Source organism: Schistocerca americana, chromosome X (genome assembly GCF_021461395.2).
Source record: "Schistocerca americana isolate TAMUIC-IGC-003095 chromosome X, iqSchAmer2.1, whole genome shotgun sequence".
In the NCBI taxonomy this organism is placed as follows: domain Eukaryota; kingdom Metazoa; phylum Arthropoda; class Insecta; order Orthoptera; family Acrididae; genus Schistocerca; species Schistocerca americana.
The window spans coordinates 765,909,889-765,929,791 of record NC_060130.1 but is presented as its reverse complement, the minus strand read 5'-3'; the positions used below and the strand labels follow the sequence as shown (position 1 = coordinate 765,929,791).

Genomic DNA, 19,903 nt, shown 5'->3' with positions numbered 1-19,903 from the left:
AATTTTCATCAAATGAGGAAGTGAGAGTTTCAGTCCATGAATATTTTGCAGAGTTTGACAGTGCTTATTTTTCTGATGGGATACAAAAGCTTGGAGATATCTGGATTAAGTATATATCCTTAAAAACAGACTATGTCCAGAAGTAAGGTAAGTTGTTTCTGAAACCAACATTATTTCTTGCTTTTTTACCAGACTTATTAAACCTTCTTCAGCTGAGGTAATAGGTGTCGATTGATTTCTCCAAGATGACAATATTTGACTACACAGGCAACATTTAGAGGACAAAAATACAGTACATGGAGTGGCCAGCTCATTCCTTAGCACAAATGCCATAGAGCACATTTGGTAAGTTGTTTGGAGGTATGTTGCTAGTCTTCGTTATCATCCTCTGCCCCTTGCCATTGCTGATGGCAGCTTTATGATATATGTGAAACTTTATTCTTATGGAGTCCACAGACATCATCATTAATAGCATCATACACCACTGTAAATGCAACCTCTCTCAGGGTATTCTCATTTCATATCAGTTTTATTCATGCTATATCATACTGGCACATGCATTTTGTGAATTTCTAAGATTTCCTATGTTTCCCCATGTATTATTTATACAGAACTATGTCTTCATGTACAATTACTAGACACTCATATTTTACACTTAAACTAAGCCATCACACCTGATACAGTTTTTCATGTTTCACTGCTTCATAAAAACAAGTTTTTTCACAGAATCTCAACATAAGAAATAGCAGTTCTTGTAAGGGGGAGCAAAGGCAGTAACATGATATCTGTCTTCCTCTATGTACTGAAAATGATTTGAGTGGGTACCTGTGAAAAGAGTCAAGTGCACTCTGAATAAGTTGCTGTTTCTCATGTTTTAATGTAGTGTTTGCTGCCTGCAGACTGTAACCAATGCCTATGTAGAGATGACACCGGGATGCCAGATTTTGTGGTGATGACGTCTCTCTGGAGAGGGCTTGGCAGCTCCACTGCAGGCCTTCAGCAAACTGTTGAGAAAATCTGTCATTATAAAATACTCAAAACATTAAAAAAGTCTGATATGACATCTTTCATCTACTTTTAACATCCAGAGCTGTACATCAGTCAAAGATATCATCAACAGGGTAACATACAGCAGTTCTAAATCCTTGCTGCCAATGTTTCAAGATCTGTGCTTTTGGACACAGTCTTAATATTTTCTGTTACTGCAAGTTGCAGTTGTTTTCCAACCTAAGCCCTTGAAAATGCTTCACATTTTTCAAATTTATGAGTGTGCTTGCGCTGATTATTTTGAAATAATGAACAGTTAAAAAGAGTAGTATGCATATATAGATTTAAGATCACTTTTGCTCACCCTGTTCTACAGCTGTTTTCACATAAGAAAGAGCCTGAAAAAATAATTTTATATTATGATGAATTTCAGTGTTATTTTTGCAGATTTTGGTGTTGTATGTGCAACTTTTTTCCCTTCATTTTTATCTTAGGAAGTGATAAGAATGAAAAATTGGGAGAGAAGTAACAAACTTTAACAGCTCCTCTTAACACGGTGAAATTAAACACACAACACTATACCATAGACCCACAACATAACTACAGGAACAGCAACAGTAGTGTGTCTGAGAACCAGTCCAGACTGAGCCAGATGCTCAGAAATTTTGTCTGAGAATGGTAGACATGCTTGTCATGGACATTCCATTCTCTTCAGTTGCTAGTGAGCCTGAGCAGCACCATTTAACCTGGATGGGATGATATTTGGCACTGCTATTCTGCCAAGTGTAAACAGACCCTAACACTTCTTGGTAATAAAAACCACATCACACTCAACTTCTATTTTTGACTGAATGGTTTTCTTTTCTAAATTAGATATCATAATGTAGAACTACTAAAGCTGAGAAGTTATTTTACAGCAAGAATAGTTTAGTCACAGTCATGATATGGTTTGGTTGAATGTTCCAAACAAGGAAAATTGTTGACTATTTACACACCAGATACCAAGTACACTTTACTGTTCTGTGATAAATTTAGAAAGGAAATAGTTGTCACACATTGTGGAGCATAAAGCCAATATTTGTAAACTGCTGCTATAATGTTTATTATGCTTTTACTGGAGAACGGTGAAGATGCCAAATTTCACATTCTCGTTGAAGACCACCATTTTCATGTAATTTGCTACATTATTGTTTGAAGAAAATTTTCTTGTTCCTGTTGACATAACACTGATGAAGATAGAACAAATGTAGAACTACACACATGCTCAAATCAAGTACCTATACTAAACTTCTTACTGTGGACAATAAATTATTCCAAAAAGCTTTAAAGATACACAATACCTTGATGAACAGACATAGTTTCATGCTCAAAGATTTTTTACTGGATATTGGTGCCTTTAAACCAGAAAAATCACCGAGAATGGAAGGGTGATATGAGTATCAGTGTGGATCTGAACAAGAACCCATTCAGATAACTGTATTAGCATATTCTACCTTCAAATAAGACTCAGGCTTTCCAAAGTTAAGATAAAAACTCAACAAAGAATTTTGCCATGTAACTTTCTCTGGTAAACTACATCGCCACGAATGGTATAACAATTTTGGTCTTAGCTACTTAGATGTTATACAGTATGCAAAGTGGGTTTCTATGTCACACTTTGTCACCGAGTATTAGATACTGGCTACAGTTAGCCAAAAATTCAGCAAAATATACAGCTAGCAGTAAATCAGCTACAAACCAAATACGTGCTGAATAAAATCTTACAGTTTTCTAATATCGGCCAACTTACCTAATGTGGACAAACATAGTAATTAATAACAAAAATAATGTTACAGCTATCATAGTTTAAAAACTTGCATTGTAGCAGGCACTATTATGTTGATGATATAGATACAAAGTTTCATAAATACCAAGCAGTATGTACCACAATAAACAGAACATGTAACTACAAAACCAAAAAAACCCTCTTCGGCACTAATAGTTTTATGTTTGGCTGCTACAGAGCACCTGGTTCTTCGTTTGTAGGCTGGCGGTCTTGTTTTGGTTAAGGTGATTGCCACTAGATACAGTCTTTCACTGTGTGCAGCTTTGGATACTCAACAACAAAATACACACTTTGAGCCTCTCCCCTGTTTTATTGTGTAGGCAATGCTTTCAAAAAAGGAGGGCTATAGTGATTCTGAGTTTGACATTGAATTTAGCAGCTCTGGGAGTGAAGAAGAATGTGATGTTAACTTGTTAGAGGCAAAGTGACAGCAGTTTGTCAGTTAAGTGACAAATGCTTGGCAGTGGTATGAGATAAATATATCCACTGTCTCTAGGCAGCTCCTCCAAGATTTATATTCATATGAAGCATGGTTAGACTTCCTAGCTAAAAAAAAAAAAAAAAAAAAAAAAAAAAAAAAAAAAAAAAAAAAAAAAAAAAAAAAGCTATCTTCATATGTGAAACTGCAATGTCTTTCATTATAGGAGGTTTTCATTATTAATAAAATATTATGTTAAGGGGTTAATTAGAATGAAAGACATTTGTAATGTGTTGAACGTACGTGCTGTTAAAAGCAAATACAGAGATAGACAGAAACAGCATATCATCAGAATGACTACCCAAGAAAAATCTTATAATCTTCATGGATAGACAAACTTCATAGTCCACAAAAAACAGTGCTCATATATGTTTTGAGGCCAGAGCTGACAGGTGCCTAATTGAAAGGGGAGAAGGATGACCTCACCTGAATGTCTAAGAAAAATACAATAAGTTCATTCTTTGCGAGTGAGAAACTTCAGCAAACTCTAGAAAATTAAAGGTTTTGTTGTAAGGGCTTGTATTGTATCCCCAGATGGTCGACTGTGATACAACCTACAGGCAACCCTACCCAAGCACTGGGTAGCACCAGCTTTGTCGCTGGTGGCATCCACGTCCATGTCACAGTACACAGCACTGTGATCACAGGCACTACTTCTCTCCCACAAGATAACATGCTCACTGTTTGTGTGCCTGTTTTCTTCCACCAGGCAGACAATTAGGGCACCACCCAGACGCTCCATGGCAGTGTGCTCACCATGTACATTGCTAAGCTGGTCGGGAATCAGTCATCACTGTGTTTCAGTCATCAGGCTACCATCAAGTGCCTCCTCCACACTGCCCAGGTAGACTTCACCTCCAGCACATCCTCCAGCTTACTCCCGACAGTCCAGGGCTCCCGCCCTGCTGGACACCACCCCCGACTGCCTAGGGGCTCCTACCCCAATGGACAACACCCCAGACCACCCAGGGCCTCCTGTCTTGCTGGATGATACACCTGATTGCTTACATCTGAGCCCATACGACCTCAATCGGGTTGTAATGGCAATGGTATGGGGATACTCTAACGATACAGTGCCCATACTGCTTTGCAACTTCGCCCATCTCATGAACTCTGTATGCAGGCTTGTGGTGATTGACAAGAAACAGCAATTCTGCTCTGGTATGCAATGAGTTACGAGGTATTCCGTTAGATGACAGCCATGCAATAATGTCTGCCTTTTTGGAGGTTGTATTAGGAGCTTTGTTCACTTGCACTGATGGATGGATGGATGGATGGATATGGTGTTATGGGCGCTCAACAGTGTAGTCTTTAGCGCCCGAACGGAAACAACAACGGACGAGTGTCACTAAAATGCAGCAAGTGCAAAAACAGGACTAAAATTATAGGTGAAAGTCTACATAGGCAGTTTGCACGTCAACAGTAGCAAAGTGGAAAACAGCACATAAAGAGGAGAACTGCAAGAGAACGTAGGGGAAGGGGTTAAAATGAAACACATAGCACATGTTTGGAACTGGCCTATTACAAGAATAAAAAGGAGTGGTAAGCCACTCGGCAACACACTAAAAATTCCAACCTAAAATTTTTGGCTGAAGCCCAGAAACATCACAGTACCTTAAAACTTTCTTGACACTCACCTCGTCATCGGCTAAAATCGAGGGCAGATCCCCACTAATATTAACTTCCGCCCTGACAAAACAATATAAATCACACTCAACTAAAATATGGCGTACAGTGATTCGTACGCCACAGGCATCACACAGAGGGGGTTCCTCTCGCCGTAGTAAGAAGGCACGCGTAAGAGGACAGTGCCCTATGCGAAGATGTGTAAGGGTCACTTCGTCACACCTAGGTGGCCGGCAGGAGGAGCACCATGGCTGGATGGTGGGTTTCACCAACCGCAGCTTATTTTCCCTCACCGCCAGCCATTCCTCCTCCCACAATTGCATATACTTCTGCCGCAACACAGAAACGACACCTTGCAAAGGAATAGAACACTGTGTCACCTCCGGTAATCTGCAGGCGTCCTTGGCAGCTCTATCAGCTTGTTCATTTCCCCGTATGCCCACATGCCCTGGCACCCAGTAAAAGAACACTTGCTTGCCCTGTCGTTGGAGGATGTACAGTTGGTCGTAAATCAGCTGTTCCAACTTCTCTGCTGGGTACAGGTTCTGCAGTGACTGTAATGCGCTCAGTGAGCCAGAGCAAATTAGGAAGCGTTTGCCCTGAGTAAACCGTATCTGCTCCAATGCCTTCAGGATTGCGTGAAGTTCTGCGGAAAAAACAGTGTATTCCTGGGGAAGGTGAATCCTGATGACACGGTTGGGGAACATGACTGAGCAACCAAGAAAATCCCCCTGTTGGGATCCATCAGTGTAGACTACTGTAAAATCATGATGCCTGTCTAAAATGTTAAAAAACAAAGATTTGAAAGTAAAATCTGATGTACTGTCTTTCTTAAAATTTGCCAAATCTAAAATCAGTGTGGGCCTCTGGAGGAGCGAAGGTGGATATCTGCTCCAACCTCGACGTGAAACATTAAAAACCGGCCACACCAGTCTCTAAAATGCAATCCTTTGCATGAATCCCATAAGGCCTTGTTGCTCATTGCCGGTTGTGAAAAGGCCTTTCCAGTGGAGGGCGAGCAACAGTGTGGTATGCAGGTGTGTATAGTGAGGATAATGTTTGATAGGCCTGGCGCACCATTAGTAGACGCCGCCGGAGGTGAAGTGGCAGTTCACCTGCCTCTGCACAGAGGCTCGGTATGGGGCTCGTTCTGAACGCCCCAGTGGCCAACCGAATCCCCTCATGGTGCGCCACATCCAACAGCTTCAAATAAGTGGGTCTTGCAGACCCATACACCGTGTATCCATAATCAAGCCGGGACCGCACGAAGGCTCTGTAAAACCGGAGTCGACAAGTCCTGTCTGCTCCCCATGTGTGGTGACTAAGACATTTTAAAATAGACAGCACCTTAAGAGACCATTTTTTCAGTTCCTTAATGTGTGGCAGCCACGTAAGCTTAGAATCAAAAGTGAGGCCCAGAAACTTCACCGTGTCTTTAAAATTCAGAATGGTGTCCCTCATCCTCAACTCAGGCAAGTCAAAAATGGAATGAGAACGGTTAAAAAGAACACACATAGACTTATCAGTTGAAAACTTAAAACCACTCTTCTGTGCCCATTAATCCAAACGTCGCAGAGTGAGTTGCAACTGACGAGTCGTCGTTGCAAGGCTTGAAGAAGACCAAAATACAGAGAAATCGTCCACAAACAAGGAACACTGCACAGTACTTTTCACAACAGACGTAATACTATTAATAGCAATAGCAAAGACCGTCACACAAAAAACACTACCTTGAGGGACACCGTTCTCTTGTCCAAAGCGACTAGACAGTACGTCTCCGACTCGGTACCGAAAATAACGTGGCGACAGGAAGGACCGAATAAAATTGGGAAGACATCCACGAAAACCCCATTCGTGGAGCTGCCTGATGATAAGATGCCTCCAAGTAGTGTCGTATGCCTTTTCAATGTCAAAAAATATTCCCAACAGGTGATGCTGGTGCAGGAAAGCCTGTTGTATAGCCGCCTCCAGGAGGGCCAGGTTATCAAAGGTGGAGCGATACCTCCTGAACCCACACTGAAAGCGACTAAGGAGTTGTCTGGATTCTAACATCCAGACAAGGCGGCGGTTGACCGTCCGCTCCAAGGTCTTTCCCATGCAGCTAGTGAGGGCACCACTACGGTAACTACCCGGGCACGTGCGGTCTTTCCCAGGTTTTAAAAGAGGAATTAAAATTGCTTCACGCCACGAGTCGGGGAAGTGACCGGACATCCAAACTAGATTAAAAAGTCAGAGGAGGATTTCTTTATTTCTCCCTGTGAGGTGCTGCAGCATGCTATAGTGGATTCTATCCTGACCAGGTGATGTATCACGAGCCCCACACAATGCAGAATCCAATTCCCACATGGAAAATGGGCAGTTGCACTCTTCTGTATTGGGTGAGCGGAAGTCAAAACTGCTCCTCTCAGCAGCCACTCTGTGGGGCTGGAAAGCTGGATTCTGACTGGCGGTTCCAGTAATAGCTGCAAAATGAGCCGCCATAGACTGGGCAATATCTTTTGGGGTCGTTTGGAGAGTGCCATTCCACATTATAGCAGCCATAGGGTACCTCCCACCTCTCCCAGAAATCATCCTGATGATCTCCCATACAATGGAACTTTGTGTAGAACGATTAATGGTGTTCAGGAACTGCTGCCACGACCTCTTCTTGCTCTCTCGTATAATCCGACGACACTTTGCCCTCGCCACCCGAAAGGCTGCAAGGTTCTCTACAGTTGGCCGGCATTTGAACCTACGCAGAGCTGCCCGCCTAGCCCTGATTGCAGAGCGGCATTTGTCGCTCCACCAAGGGACAGGTTGCCGCTTCGGTTGTCCCGTAGACTGTGGGATGGACGCTTCACTGGTGCGGTGGATCACCTCAGTAATATGATGTGTCCTGAACCCCTGCAGGTTCCATTGTAATATGGGAGCCATCACGGTGGTTGTATTTTCTGCCTCTCTTTCCGCTGAGGTGGGGAGACTGCAGCGGGTGGAGGCTCAGTCTTGGGGCGAGATGATTGCCCCATATTCTCAGACTCCATCAGCTCAGGGGAAGAGTCGGATGAAGCATCTAGTGGGACCACATTAACACGATCCGATGGTTTACCAGCCGATTTAATCTGTTGGTGCTGCTTCACATGTGCTTTCCTTTGTTTAGAGGGCTTTGCTGGAACTGGAGCTGGGGTGTTTATGACCATGCTGGGCTTTGGAACAGCCTCAGCAATCAGAGATGCCTGGGGCTCTTCAATGTTAGCTACTGTACCTTTCTCTGCTGTTCTAGGAGGGGCTACAGGCTCTGATACACTTGCTGCCTTGCAAGTGCACTGACATGTGCAGGTGTTCGTGCCAACACTAACAACCTCTGTGTAGATGCATCGACTTGTGGAGGCGGCTTCTGAACAAAGGAAGCAAAAGACGTAACGAATGTGGGGGGCTGCATTGGCTTCACTGTAGGGGATACGCTTAGTTGTTATTATTTCTTGTATTTTACGTTCCTCTAGGAAGATTCTACAGTCCCTACTCCAAACAGGGTGGCTTTCAGAACAGTTTATACATCTGACAGGCAACGAACAGTCAATTCCGTCACGGGCAGCCTTACTACAGTTGCCACACATCACTTCTCCTTTACACCCTAGAGTTGTATGTCCAAAACGCTGGCACTTAAAACAGCGCATTGGGTTTGGGACATACGACCGGACGTTTAGTCAAAGAAATCCTGCCTTGACGTGTTCTGGGAGTTTGGGGGTATTGAAAGTAAGAATGAAGGAGTCAGATTTCACCAGGTTCCCATCCACCCTTTTCATGATGTTCTGAACGTCAACAATTCCCTCCTGAGCCCACTCACTCTTTAATTCTTCTACAGGAATGTCAATGAGATCCTGACAGGTAACAACACCCTTACTGGAGTGCTGTGAAGCTCTGTATCGATAGTGTATTCCCCCAAGCTTTTAGCTGTTTGAAGGTTAACTGCTTGCTGAGAAGTTGATGTTTCAACAAGCAGTGTCCCAATCTGTAAACGCTTCACTGATTTTAAAGTTCCAGCTATTCCTTCTAGACCCTTTTGGATATAGAATGGCAAAACCTTTTCAAAGGAACCCTCTTTCCTTTTTATTATTAAAACACACATTCTGGTTGTCAGTATGTGCTCTGTTACTCTGAACTGCTGTACGTTTGCTGACGCCTGAGTCAGAAGGACTGGCTAACCTAGCCCTCTTGTTGGATTGGGTGATAGTGCCTACCAGCGGTCCACCCATCCCACTGGCCAGAGAAAAATTAGGAGGAGGAAAAGACGAAGAATTCGTGGTATCCATGGTCGTCCCATGAGCAGCTAGGGAAACTTACATCCATCCAGACAGAGCCCCGCATGCCTGGATAAGCCTTGTACAACTGAGGTGTGGCAGGTTCCCCAGAGGTTGCCCGCTAGTGACCGTTCCGCATCTTATCGGCGTGCAGCACACCTTAAGATTAAAGGGTTTTTTATAGAGGTATGTACCGTCCTCGCGATCCAGACAATCAAGCCAAGATCCCCGGTCCCTAAGACACACAACGTTCCACCGTTGCGTCACACAGAGGTCGCTGAAGCATGCCCAGAGCTTACGGTATCAGCAGACTGGCGGCGCACACCAGTCCACAGCTCGAGGACCCCGGGTTCGCCAAGCCCGTACCCAGCAAACGAATGCTGAGCCCCCTGAGGGAACTTGCACTGAGTGGAAGCTCGCATTGTCAATGACTATAATGAAGACGCAGGAATATGTCGCAAAAATTGTTGTGTAAACCACCGTTTGAAGATGCTGTACGTAATTTTAGAGTGATAACCTTATGAATTCTTAGCTTTAGGTGCCTTAAAAATCAGCTTACCCTGGGGAATAAAGCCAGTATTTACTGATCCGACATGAAGCACTATAATTCTGTTACCCTTACCGACAGGAACTTTTAATCCACCACACCCATCGCTCATTTTCCAGCACATAGCCCTTACATGGTTCCGATTAACGAAAGTTTCATCTAAGTAATAAATTTGTGATGTGCCAGCTTCTCCAATCTCCTGCATTGTTCTCAGAAACACAGTCCTTGCAGCTACAATATCACTTCGTTCCATTAATAATTTCCTACCATCGTTTGTTTTCTGATACCTGAACCCCATGTCTTTCAGTATCCTCAACATGGTCCATTTGCTTCCGTTAAAATTTTCAGCTTCTTTTGTACTTGAAACTAGTTTCTCTGCTGTTGGATACTCACCTTCAGCATACATGCTGAACACTATGTGCCGCAAAACTTTTTCGCAAAATCATCTAGCTCAGCCATTTCTTTTTTGTGGTTATGTTGCTTCCCTGGTGATTTGCAAACAGCTGAGCCGCAGGCTTGGATAGACGCCTTAGCTTTACTGAATATTCTCTGAACAGCCTCAAACCAATACCATAGGCTTCAGCTGTCTGCTCCTGGCATTTGGCAACAGTGCGACCCACTACTTGGGTCAGCGTGGATTCAGCGGAAGATTGTCTCTTAAAGTAATGGTATACACCGAACACTATTCCTCTTGCCTGTTTGTGTAGCACTTGGCGTGATTGCTTACTATCACTCATAAGGAACGCTATGAAGGCAGTCAGCACTCAGCACAGAACACAATTACTGAAATAAACAGTTAGAACTTCCGAACACAGCACAACCCACACAGAAGGAAGACAAGAATGTCACTGGCATGTGATTGACTGTGAGTCACGTGGTACACTTCCACATGCTTCTGCACATCAGACCCTCAGCCACCTTCGTAGCTGCTCTCTGCTCTAATAAAGCTAGAATCGTTCTCTGTCAACTGTGCACTTCAATTTTGGCATGTTGCTTCCTCTGGTCACAAACACAAACCATTGCAAATAGACTGAGTTAATGTCCAGTACCATTTCTACTGATCTTTACAGTAGATGTCTTCATATGGGTAGCAAAATTCGCTGCAAGTCCAGATTCCTGAATACCCTTTAATGTAATCTACATTTTGAAGTATGCTTTCTTCAACATAGCAATTTGGCAGTTATATTTTTCTCTGCTCAGTAAACTGAGAGCAATCTGTTTCGAAATGGCTAATCAAGAGGGATGGCCAAAGTCAATGAGTGGAAATAATATTCATTTTTCAGATTCATCCCCTTACCTTGACATATTTATGTAGAGCTGAAATTTACCTAAAGGCGATGATTTTCTCTTGTCAATTGTTGACTATTTTCATTATATTTTGGGCTACAGTGAGCCCTCACTTTTGCCTTAGTCAACTTAACCTTTAACACTGTTTTCCTAGAGTTACGCAAGAGAGTTGTGAGCCCCTGCGGATTTGAAATGTGGATGTTGTCAGACATGTGAGGTAAAAATGAAAAAGATAGTACACTTTAACTACTTTTATTCCATAATGTCATACATGATCACTTTTATGGGGTACCTCATCAAGCCAAGCTAAAGTTTTCTGAGTACCAAAGCCTATAATCTGAGTTATTTGTGGTGTGAACTCAAGAATGTCCTGTAGAGTTCTGTTCAACTGGTTGGGTTGTTTAGGGGAAGAGACCAAACAGCGAGGTCGTTGGTCTCATCGGATTAGGGAAGGACAGGGAAGGACGGGGAAGGAAGTCGGTCATGCCCTTTCGAAGGAACCATCCTGGCATTTGCCTGGAACGATTTAGGGAAATCATGGAAAACCTAAATCAGGATGCGGGATTGAACCATTGTCCTCCTGAATGTGAGTCCAGTGTGCTAACCACTGTGCCACCTCACTTAGTAAAACTAACTGGGGATAATAGTTACCACAGTGCTACAACGCTGCTATGTCTGACCTGTTTACAAATTGCCTGCTGGAGGGGGCTAATCGCTAGTGGCTGGCCACACATGACTTCTTGGTCACGTACTTGCTCCACGTCTACATCCAGAATCTGGAAACGCGGATAACTGTGCATGTCTTTGTTGGCACCTTGCCGAGCCAGTAGCAAAGCACAAATCTATTAGAGAGCTGATGTACAAATTGTGACTGTGTACCCGGAAAATTGCGTTTTACATGTTTTACATTGGGGAAATATTATACGAGGGTTGGAACTTTAATAATGGAAACTATTTATTTACAACTCGTACAAAATAGATACATGTATCAAAGTTTTACTGACCTTCAAAGTAGTCACCAGCATTGTGTATAACCCGTCATCAGTGACGTGAAAGTCGTAGGATACTCTTAGAAGTGCCAGTTGTGTTGACCGTTCGAGTATATTGCTCGACGAATTTGTAGCAGTTTTGAAGCAAATGCCATGAAGTGTTGCCTTCAGTTTAGAAATCGAGTTTAACTCACAAGAGCTTAAGTCAGGGGAGTGCAGTAGGTGGTATAGCACTTAGCAGCCCCATCAGTCACACAAATCAGTAACAGCTTGCACTGTATGTGCATGAGCATTGTCCTGCAAAATAATGGTCAGGTCCTGCAGAAAGTGTCATCACTTCTGTCTCTAAGCTCGTTGTGAGTTCAACTCAATTTCTAAACTGAAGGAAACGCTTCACGGCATTCGCTTCAGAACTGCTACAAATTCGTCAGGCAATAGACTGCGCCACTCAAACTATCAACACAACTGGCACTGCTAAGAGTATCCTCCGACTTCCACATTGCTGGCAACGGGTTATACACAATGCTGGTGACTACTGTGAAGGTCAGTAAAACTTTGCAACATGTATCTATTTTGTACGGGCTGTAAATAAATAGTTGCCACTATTAATGTTCCAACCCTCATACAAATTACAATACTTATCACTGACTATAACACACTATGCAGTAATTGCACAAAAACGATTATGTTAATGATTGCATGTTGTGCCAGCATAACTTGCACACATTTGTCACATGCTGTGAAGAATTTACTGCTTTCCATTTATGCCAAGCATATGGAGTTTACACAAAGATGACCAAAAAAACATAGGAATGTTATATTTGGAAACAGTTCTAATCCCTTTTACTTCCTGTTAAAATATACCTAAATGCTGGTATACATAAAGTACAGTAGTTAATTACAAATCTATCCTTTCCATGTAGTACAATGAAGCTATACAAAGTATGGCATGCAGTAATTAAACTAAGCTCACAGTCATTGTAATTCACACTTCAGATTTACTGAAGTGTTTGAAATCAAAGACCTAACCAGATTGTAGGTTCTTTTATATCTATCTGTGCCCCCCTCTAAATGGTTTCAGGAAATCCACCAATCTTCCTGCAAGCTCATTACTTGTAAGTGAAATTCTTTTCTGCCAGTAAAGTATTAACTTCATTATATTGAGTGTGTAAGGACTCCAGTATACAGTACAAGCTGTATCAGCATGTGCTGATCTTTTGTTTCACAGACAATTTAAAAAAAATGAGAGTCACTTTTCTCCACCATTCAATGCATTTTGCAGTATTTGTTGTTGCTATAAATCAGCCACCTTCTATCTCTTTCATAATATCTACTCCTGCCTTTAAAAAGCAGGAATTTACTTGTAAATAAAACATTATTCACAAGAGACCCATCTATATTTACCTGATGTGCTGTAGCCATCAAATTATGCACCCGATTGTGTGAATCAGTGTGCATATCAACTATCACAGCATATGAACAACAATAACTTCCATAATAACAGACAAAGGAGTTATGCCATTTCGAACTGCATCAGCCTGTCTTTGACATGTCTACTTATAGTAGAGAGATGCACTACCATGAATGAAATGTAGATAAGATATCAAAATTTTACTTCAAACTGAGCGCAGAATGACCTCAGTTCATTCTTGAATTATTGACTTTTATATCGGACAGAATATCATGCACAATGCGCCCACTTCCATCCCCGCAAATCGCGAATTATTTGGTCATAACAATCATCATATATCATAAACAGTTCAAGATACTGAAACAAGGTTTTTGCAAATGATAGCATGGAAAGAGGAACATATGTTGTATGATAAATACTTGAAACCTCAAAGTCCTTCATAAATAAATTGGTGACTGTGGGTGATAAAGGACTACTCATAGCCACTCCGTCGTTCTCTTCAAAAAGGTTGCCGTTAAATAAAAAATGTGTGGATGTCAGCACATGACGACAAAGCTTCGCCAACTCTTCATCCAGTTTTTCACTAATCAAATTAAGGGACTAGTGCCAATGTGAGAAGGCTTACATCGGCCGTTCGATTCTCTCAGTTCGTGACAGGCATGTGGATCATCATCGTCATATGAGGCTACAACAGCTGGAAAAATCAGCAGTAGTAGAAAACTGCTTAAATGAGGGACACGGTATTAAATTTAATGAAAATGTGATAGCTGCCAACACTTCCTGTTTTTGAACAGTGTCTATAAAGAGGCAATTGAAATTAGGTTGGCAGCTAATTTAATTAACAGAGACAGGGGGTTTCATCTTAGCAGGACGTGGAATCCTGTACTATCCTGCATCAAAACAGAACATTTTTCGGTGCGGCCAGTCCGAGTGTTCGAAAATCGTCCCTGAGTGTGATATATCGTTGCTGCCAGTGTTCTACTAAGGGCAGTGCCACCTCACAGTCTTAGAGGGCAGCAACCATGATGGGTGCCACATGTGCAGTGTACGGTATGGTGAGCTACATCGGATGTCGATTTGCAGCCTGGCATCAGTTCTCAGCGGGACTCATCAGCAGAAGCCGCATTCTCCTGAAGAAGGCAACCAGTTGGATCTCCAAAATATCAAATCGAGTTGATTTTAGGATCTGGCAGCAAACCCGAAGAGACTTTGTAGTAAAATTGTTTTTGTGAGCTATAAATAACAATTACGATTGACAATTTCAAGTTCATGAACAAAAGTCACAAATGAACACTTCAGTCTCACACTAACTGCAAAAATATGACTGTTCCTGCCACATGGCACATTGAACCCAAGTTCTCCAGATTTTGACTTTTTAAATGCCTGACCACAAAACAGATAGACTGGATCATCATTTTCAGGAACTTCTTTCCCAGCAGATTCTATCAAGTTTGAACTATCAAAAGATTGTGCTATTTCCTCTTCCTTGCTAGAACTTCCCTCTTCATTTCTTTTTGTTGCATAGAACAGTCTTCGTTTCCCGGTGTCAACAGTCTTCTGATTTGTTTGACATTTTCCTAATTCCTGGTTGATCTTGGTGCCCTTTTTTATGCTATAAGAGGAAGATACCACAACTGTTCCCTTTTTTTTTTGGTAGATTCAGTTTAATTTGTTGCTTGTCTACGGAACACTTCAATGAGTTTTTATAGGGTGAACTGGTTAGGACAGTAGCTGAAAGTGCTTTCCAACCTTTGCTTGATGTCTTGAACTTGATGAAATTTGTACTGGAATGTGTGTTGTGGCTTGACATAGCCTACAGGTGTTGATGGACCTGCTGTCTGACCTTCCTTTCGCCCCCCCCCCCCCCCCCAATGCCTTCTTTCGAATCACCTCCAGTCGTTTGTAGGTCAGTACCACCACCACCACCACAAAGTGCTTTACCACTGTTGGCAACCTGTTCTGCTTCATGTTCAGATGCAGTGAGATCAGCTTCTGTGAATAAACCTCTGTTTAATGGACAAATGCCAGTACATTTGAATCCATTGACTGCTACAGCACCACTTCGGACTCCGAGATATGCCTTTCCGAACTCCTCCACAATATCGTAGGTGTCTGTACTGCCTGTTCTTAGTGCCTGCCTAAACTTTTCACTGTAGTATGACATTATGAAGCTCATGAAAGTCTTATCGAGGGGCTGTAGTCTGTGTGTAGTATGAGGTGGCAAGCACAGAATGGTCACATGATTATCTTTTGTTTTCATTATGACTCTATATTCCTGGTGTGAGAATAATGTCCATCCAATACGAGTAAGATCGGGGACTCAGCTGTAGGTTCCGTGTGTTTAATGAAGTGGGTAAATCATGAATAGATAGGACTGCACCCAGACTGAAGGATGACATTTTCCAATAACTCCAGGAGGTGCACCTTTCATCAATCTGTCTGTCCAATTGGTGCACGAAAAAATCATCAACAGTAGCACAAAGTTGTCACTTGCACTCATGCACATGATGATCAGTACCAGACTTCCCCTCTCTGCAACAGTGATGTCTCCTATCTATTTTCTTCCCTTCATGTCATTTATAGTACACTAAGACCAGACTTGTCAACACCAAAGACCCAGTTAGGGGGATAATGATGTTTAGTGTATTCAGCTTCCAGAAGCTAAAAAAAATTTCATGAGACCCCGATTAAAGCCAGTGGCTCGAGCAAGTGATGTTCCTTCAGTCTTTTGTACTGAAATCTTATTCTTGTGTCTGTTCATGAAGTGATCGAACCATCTCCTTCCAGTCACAGCACCAGTGAATGGATTGCTGATTCCATTTCTTACTGCCAGCCGATAAGCCATTCACCTCATGTCCTTACATGTGGGTCCTTAAAACTTCTTTTCCATCAATAGGCATACTCAACAAGGCCCTTCTCAATTTCTTGTGGAAGAACTGGTATTTTACCCAATTTTTCCTGTGTTATTTAGATCTCTACCCTTTCTAGCCACCTTCCTAAAGGATGTAGATTTTGGTGTATTGTAACATCTTGCTGCTACATTTAAAGTTTTCATTTTATCCCTGACAGTCATCACTGTTTGAACCGTATCTTCAGGGCGCCATTCCTGTCGCATTCCCCTTTTTTAGGCCATAACCTGCTTCTTGGCATGGTGACACATACAAAACAAAAGAGGTGCTGTAATATGGAACAACGTGTTTTGTATTTCCACCCAATGCCATTTCTGAAACTAACCAATGAAACTAGACTTTCGATAAACAATTTCAAGTAACTAACATTATAATTTGTAGGTTTAATTCTATTACTAAATCGTAAAGTAGAAACAGTGTGCTAACTTGTAAATAAAGGTAGCAGACAAGCCATTTGAAGCTAACCTTGCAAAAAACCTTTGGAGGTTGGAAAACAATGTGTGTGTACTCATGGGCATAAACAATGAGATACTGACCTCTGCTGCCTCTAGTGGCAGAAACAGAACATTACGATTGTGATAACTGAAGCTGCCGCCTGGTGGCATTATCAGTCTCCAAATACTATGATGTTTCATATTACAACCCTGCTTCCTATTACCACCACTTCTTGTATCCCATTTCTTAACAGTGCAATTAGAAGAACATTCAGTAAATTCAAACAAATGTATCTAACAATAAAACATCAACACCGAAATTGATAGTGATGAGATTCTCACTTTTATCCATCATGATGCATATGAATAACTGTTGCTTGTTGTAAGTGTTACAAACTATTGAGTGAATAACTTCCAACTGTAGATACATTCTTACAGGAAATGTATCAGTGGTAGGAGGAGAGATAACTAGGGTTTGAGGAGGGAGGGGAAGATACATGGTGCAATAATACTCCAATTAAAGAGACAAAGTCACAAGAACTTTTTACCAGCCACTGTATCTGTATGCCACTTACACCGCAAATTTATTTTTGCTGCTGACAATACTCAACAAAGCACCAAAAAATACACTGATTCGAGTGTGAGGCAGATGTAACTACAATGCTAATATGGCTAATGGATATCCACTTACCTAGCACCAGAAACAACATTTATTTACATTATTTACATAAAAAGGACAATTTTATTAAGAAAATTGTAAAAAATGCAAAGGCATGAATGCTGACCAGTATCTGCTGTCGGCAGAGAACTCTCAGTACTGCCAATAACAACATTTTAAATAAAGCAAAGGTTCCTTCTATTTGCAGGATAGAGGAATTAGTTGAGAGAGGATTTTAAAAAAAAAAAAAAAAAAAAAAAAAAAAAAAAAAAAAAAAAAGAGGATCCAAAAGCAGAAGCACTGTATTCTATTTCACGTGATTCTATCAGTAGTAATGACAGCTGCTATTCTGAAAGATAACCAAAACACAGATCACCTCCTCCTATAAAATTAAATTACAATGATACTTATACACCATACAGAATGAAATTCTGTATTTTGAGCTAAGCATGTTCCGCAATATGCAGACTACATTCTAAATTTGAAAGATAAACTCAAAATCTACCTGCAGATAAAAACAAAATTCTTAAAATGAGGAAATATAAGTATAGTCATCAACTTTACAATTTGTATTTCAGGTGTTATTGATCATGATCATTATAATATATAAACTGAGAAATAATAAGGTGCAGAAATGGTTTGTGTATTTGGATAAGTAAGTAATTCTAATATAATTAATTTTTAATTGAATGCTTTCAAAATCATGTCAGAACATGCATAGCTTCAGCGTACGCTACAATTTCACAATATGGTACGGAGAGTTCTGACAAAGTAAATAATTTGGAAGTAATATAAACTTTGGCAGCTTTTGGACACCCCCCCCCCCCCACACACACACACACACACACACACACACACACACACAGAGAAAGAGAGAGAGAGAGAGAGAGAGAGAGAGAGAGAGGAGTGGGGGGGGGGGGGGTGAAGATGGGGAGGGAGGGTTGTAGGAAAGCATTGCTGATGATTGGAAAAATGAACCAGCAAGTGAACAAGTAAGCTCACTCTGGCACAGGCAGGAGCTGTGTGTGTGGTGCACCCAAGTGAACCAAGTGGATTGGGCAGGGCGGAGATCACAGGGAAGAAGAGAGCAAGGGTGTACAGTGAGTGTTGGGATGGGGGCAGGGGGGATTGGGGGGGGAGGAGGTGGTAGTGGTGGTGGTGGTGGTGGTGGTGGTGGTCAGTGGAAATTCCAATCAGGAGGACTGTGGGATGTCCACAGGAATTTTACTTACAACACGTCCTTCAATAATCCAAAAGCTTAAGTGCCTATTGATCACCCTACACAACTAAATGGCGAGTTGTTATTTTCACCCCTTCCACTGTAGTTGTGCTAAACATAAATTGTATAAGGGACAAAAGTGGAAACTGATTATCAATTTAGATACCATTAATCTTACATATTTTCCAGTACAAATGTTTAAAACTGAAGGAACTTATACAAACAACACGTCTATTATTCAAACTAATAGAAAGTCTTGATATCATCCTTATACACCTGTCATACACAGCAGCAATTAGCCACAGCCTGCACATGATCAAGCACAGGGTTTATGATTATAATTCACAGAAATGCAATGACAACAGTATACAAGAAAATTAGGAACATTTTACCTGGTTTGTGTGTTCAAAGCAAATACGAGCTGCTAACAGACATGGAAGGACCTTAGTAGGTAAAAGACGTATCACTTCCTTCAAAACTTTTAAAGCTCGAGGGTATTGACCCATTGACATTAAACAGAGAGCTTTCTGCATCCACACATGAGGTTCTTCAAATGAGAACTTCATTGCTCGTTCAAATGACTGAAAATGGCAGAAGAAAGTTTTGAAATAAACAAAGCTACAAACACATGCCTAGACAACATGAAATACATCTTACAAATGGGTAATGTAAGCCAAAATATGAAACTCTAAATCATACGCATTGATCAAAACTTATACTTAGAAATGGGGAGAAAACAAGTGGAATATAACAGACAGGACATGAAGAGCTGTATGAACTCTCTGTCTTTCACACACAAAATTCTTGTTCTGGTATGACTGAAGGAAAGTTGAAACCTGGAACTGAATGGAGGAAAAGGAAAATTGAAACCTGGAACTGAATGGAGGAAAATGAAAGAAGTCTATTTATTTGGTGGGAAGCTAACGAAATGCACCAATGAGATTAACTGAAATTTGCAATTCTTGGAAGGATTGAACATTGACTTTTTTTCCTCTAAAAGGAGGATGTGGAACTAGAGTACAGAGCAGGTAGCAACAGCATACATCTGCACATGGGGACTTGGGGTGGTGGAAAGCAAGGTGGGGAGAGCGCTGAACAACAACGTTACACAGTGAACAGTGATGCCATCCAAAATCATGTCCTCACTATGGACTACAATAGCCACCATCTCAGAGGTGTACTTCTGCTTATCGCAGAGCACATACACTAGCATGGCTGCAGAAACACCAACCTTTGGGTGTTCTCAGAATAGCTGC

General features: G+C 41.6%; 1 protein-coding gene across 1 annotated transcript in view; it reads right to left on the bottom strand.

The window, feature by feature from the left end:
• The window catches only part of LOC124556304 (tetratricopeptide repeat protein 7B-like), a 235,552-nt gene that overhangs the window by 97,182 nt on the left and 118,467 nt on the right, over positions 1-19,903 (bottom strand). The window contains exons 9-10 of the mRNA XM_047130278.1: positions 19,040-19,228; positions 826-1,004 (exon numbers count right to left, since the gene is read on the bottom strand). Of these exons, the coding sequence (XP_046986234.1) occupies positions 826-1,004; positions 19,040-19,228 (368 nt within the window). The remainder of the gene's footprint in view (positions 1-825; positions 1,005-19,039; positions 19,229-19,903) is intronic.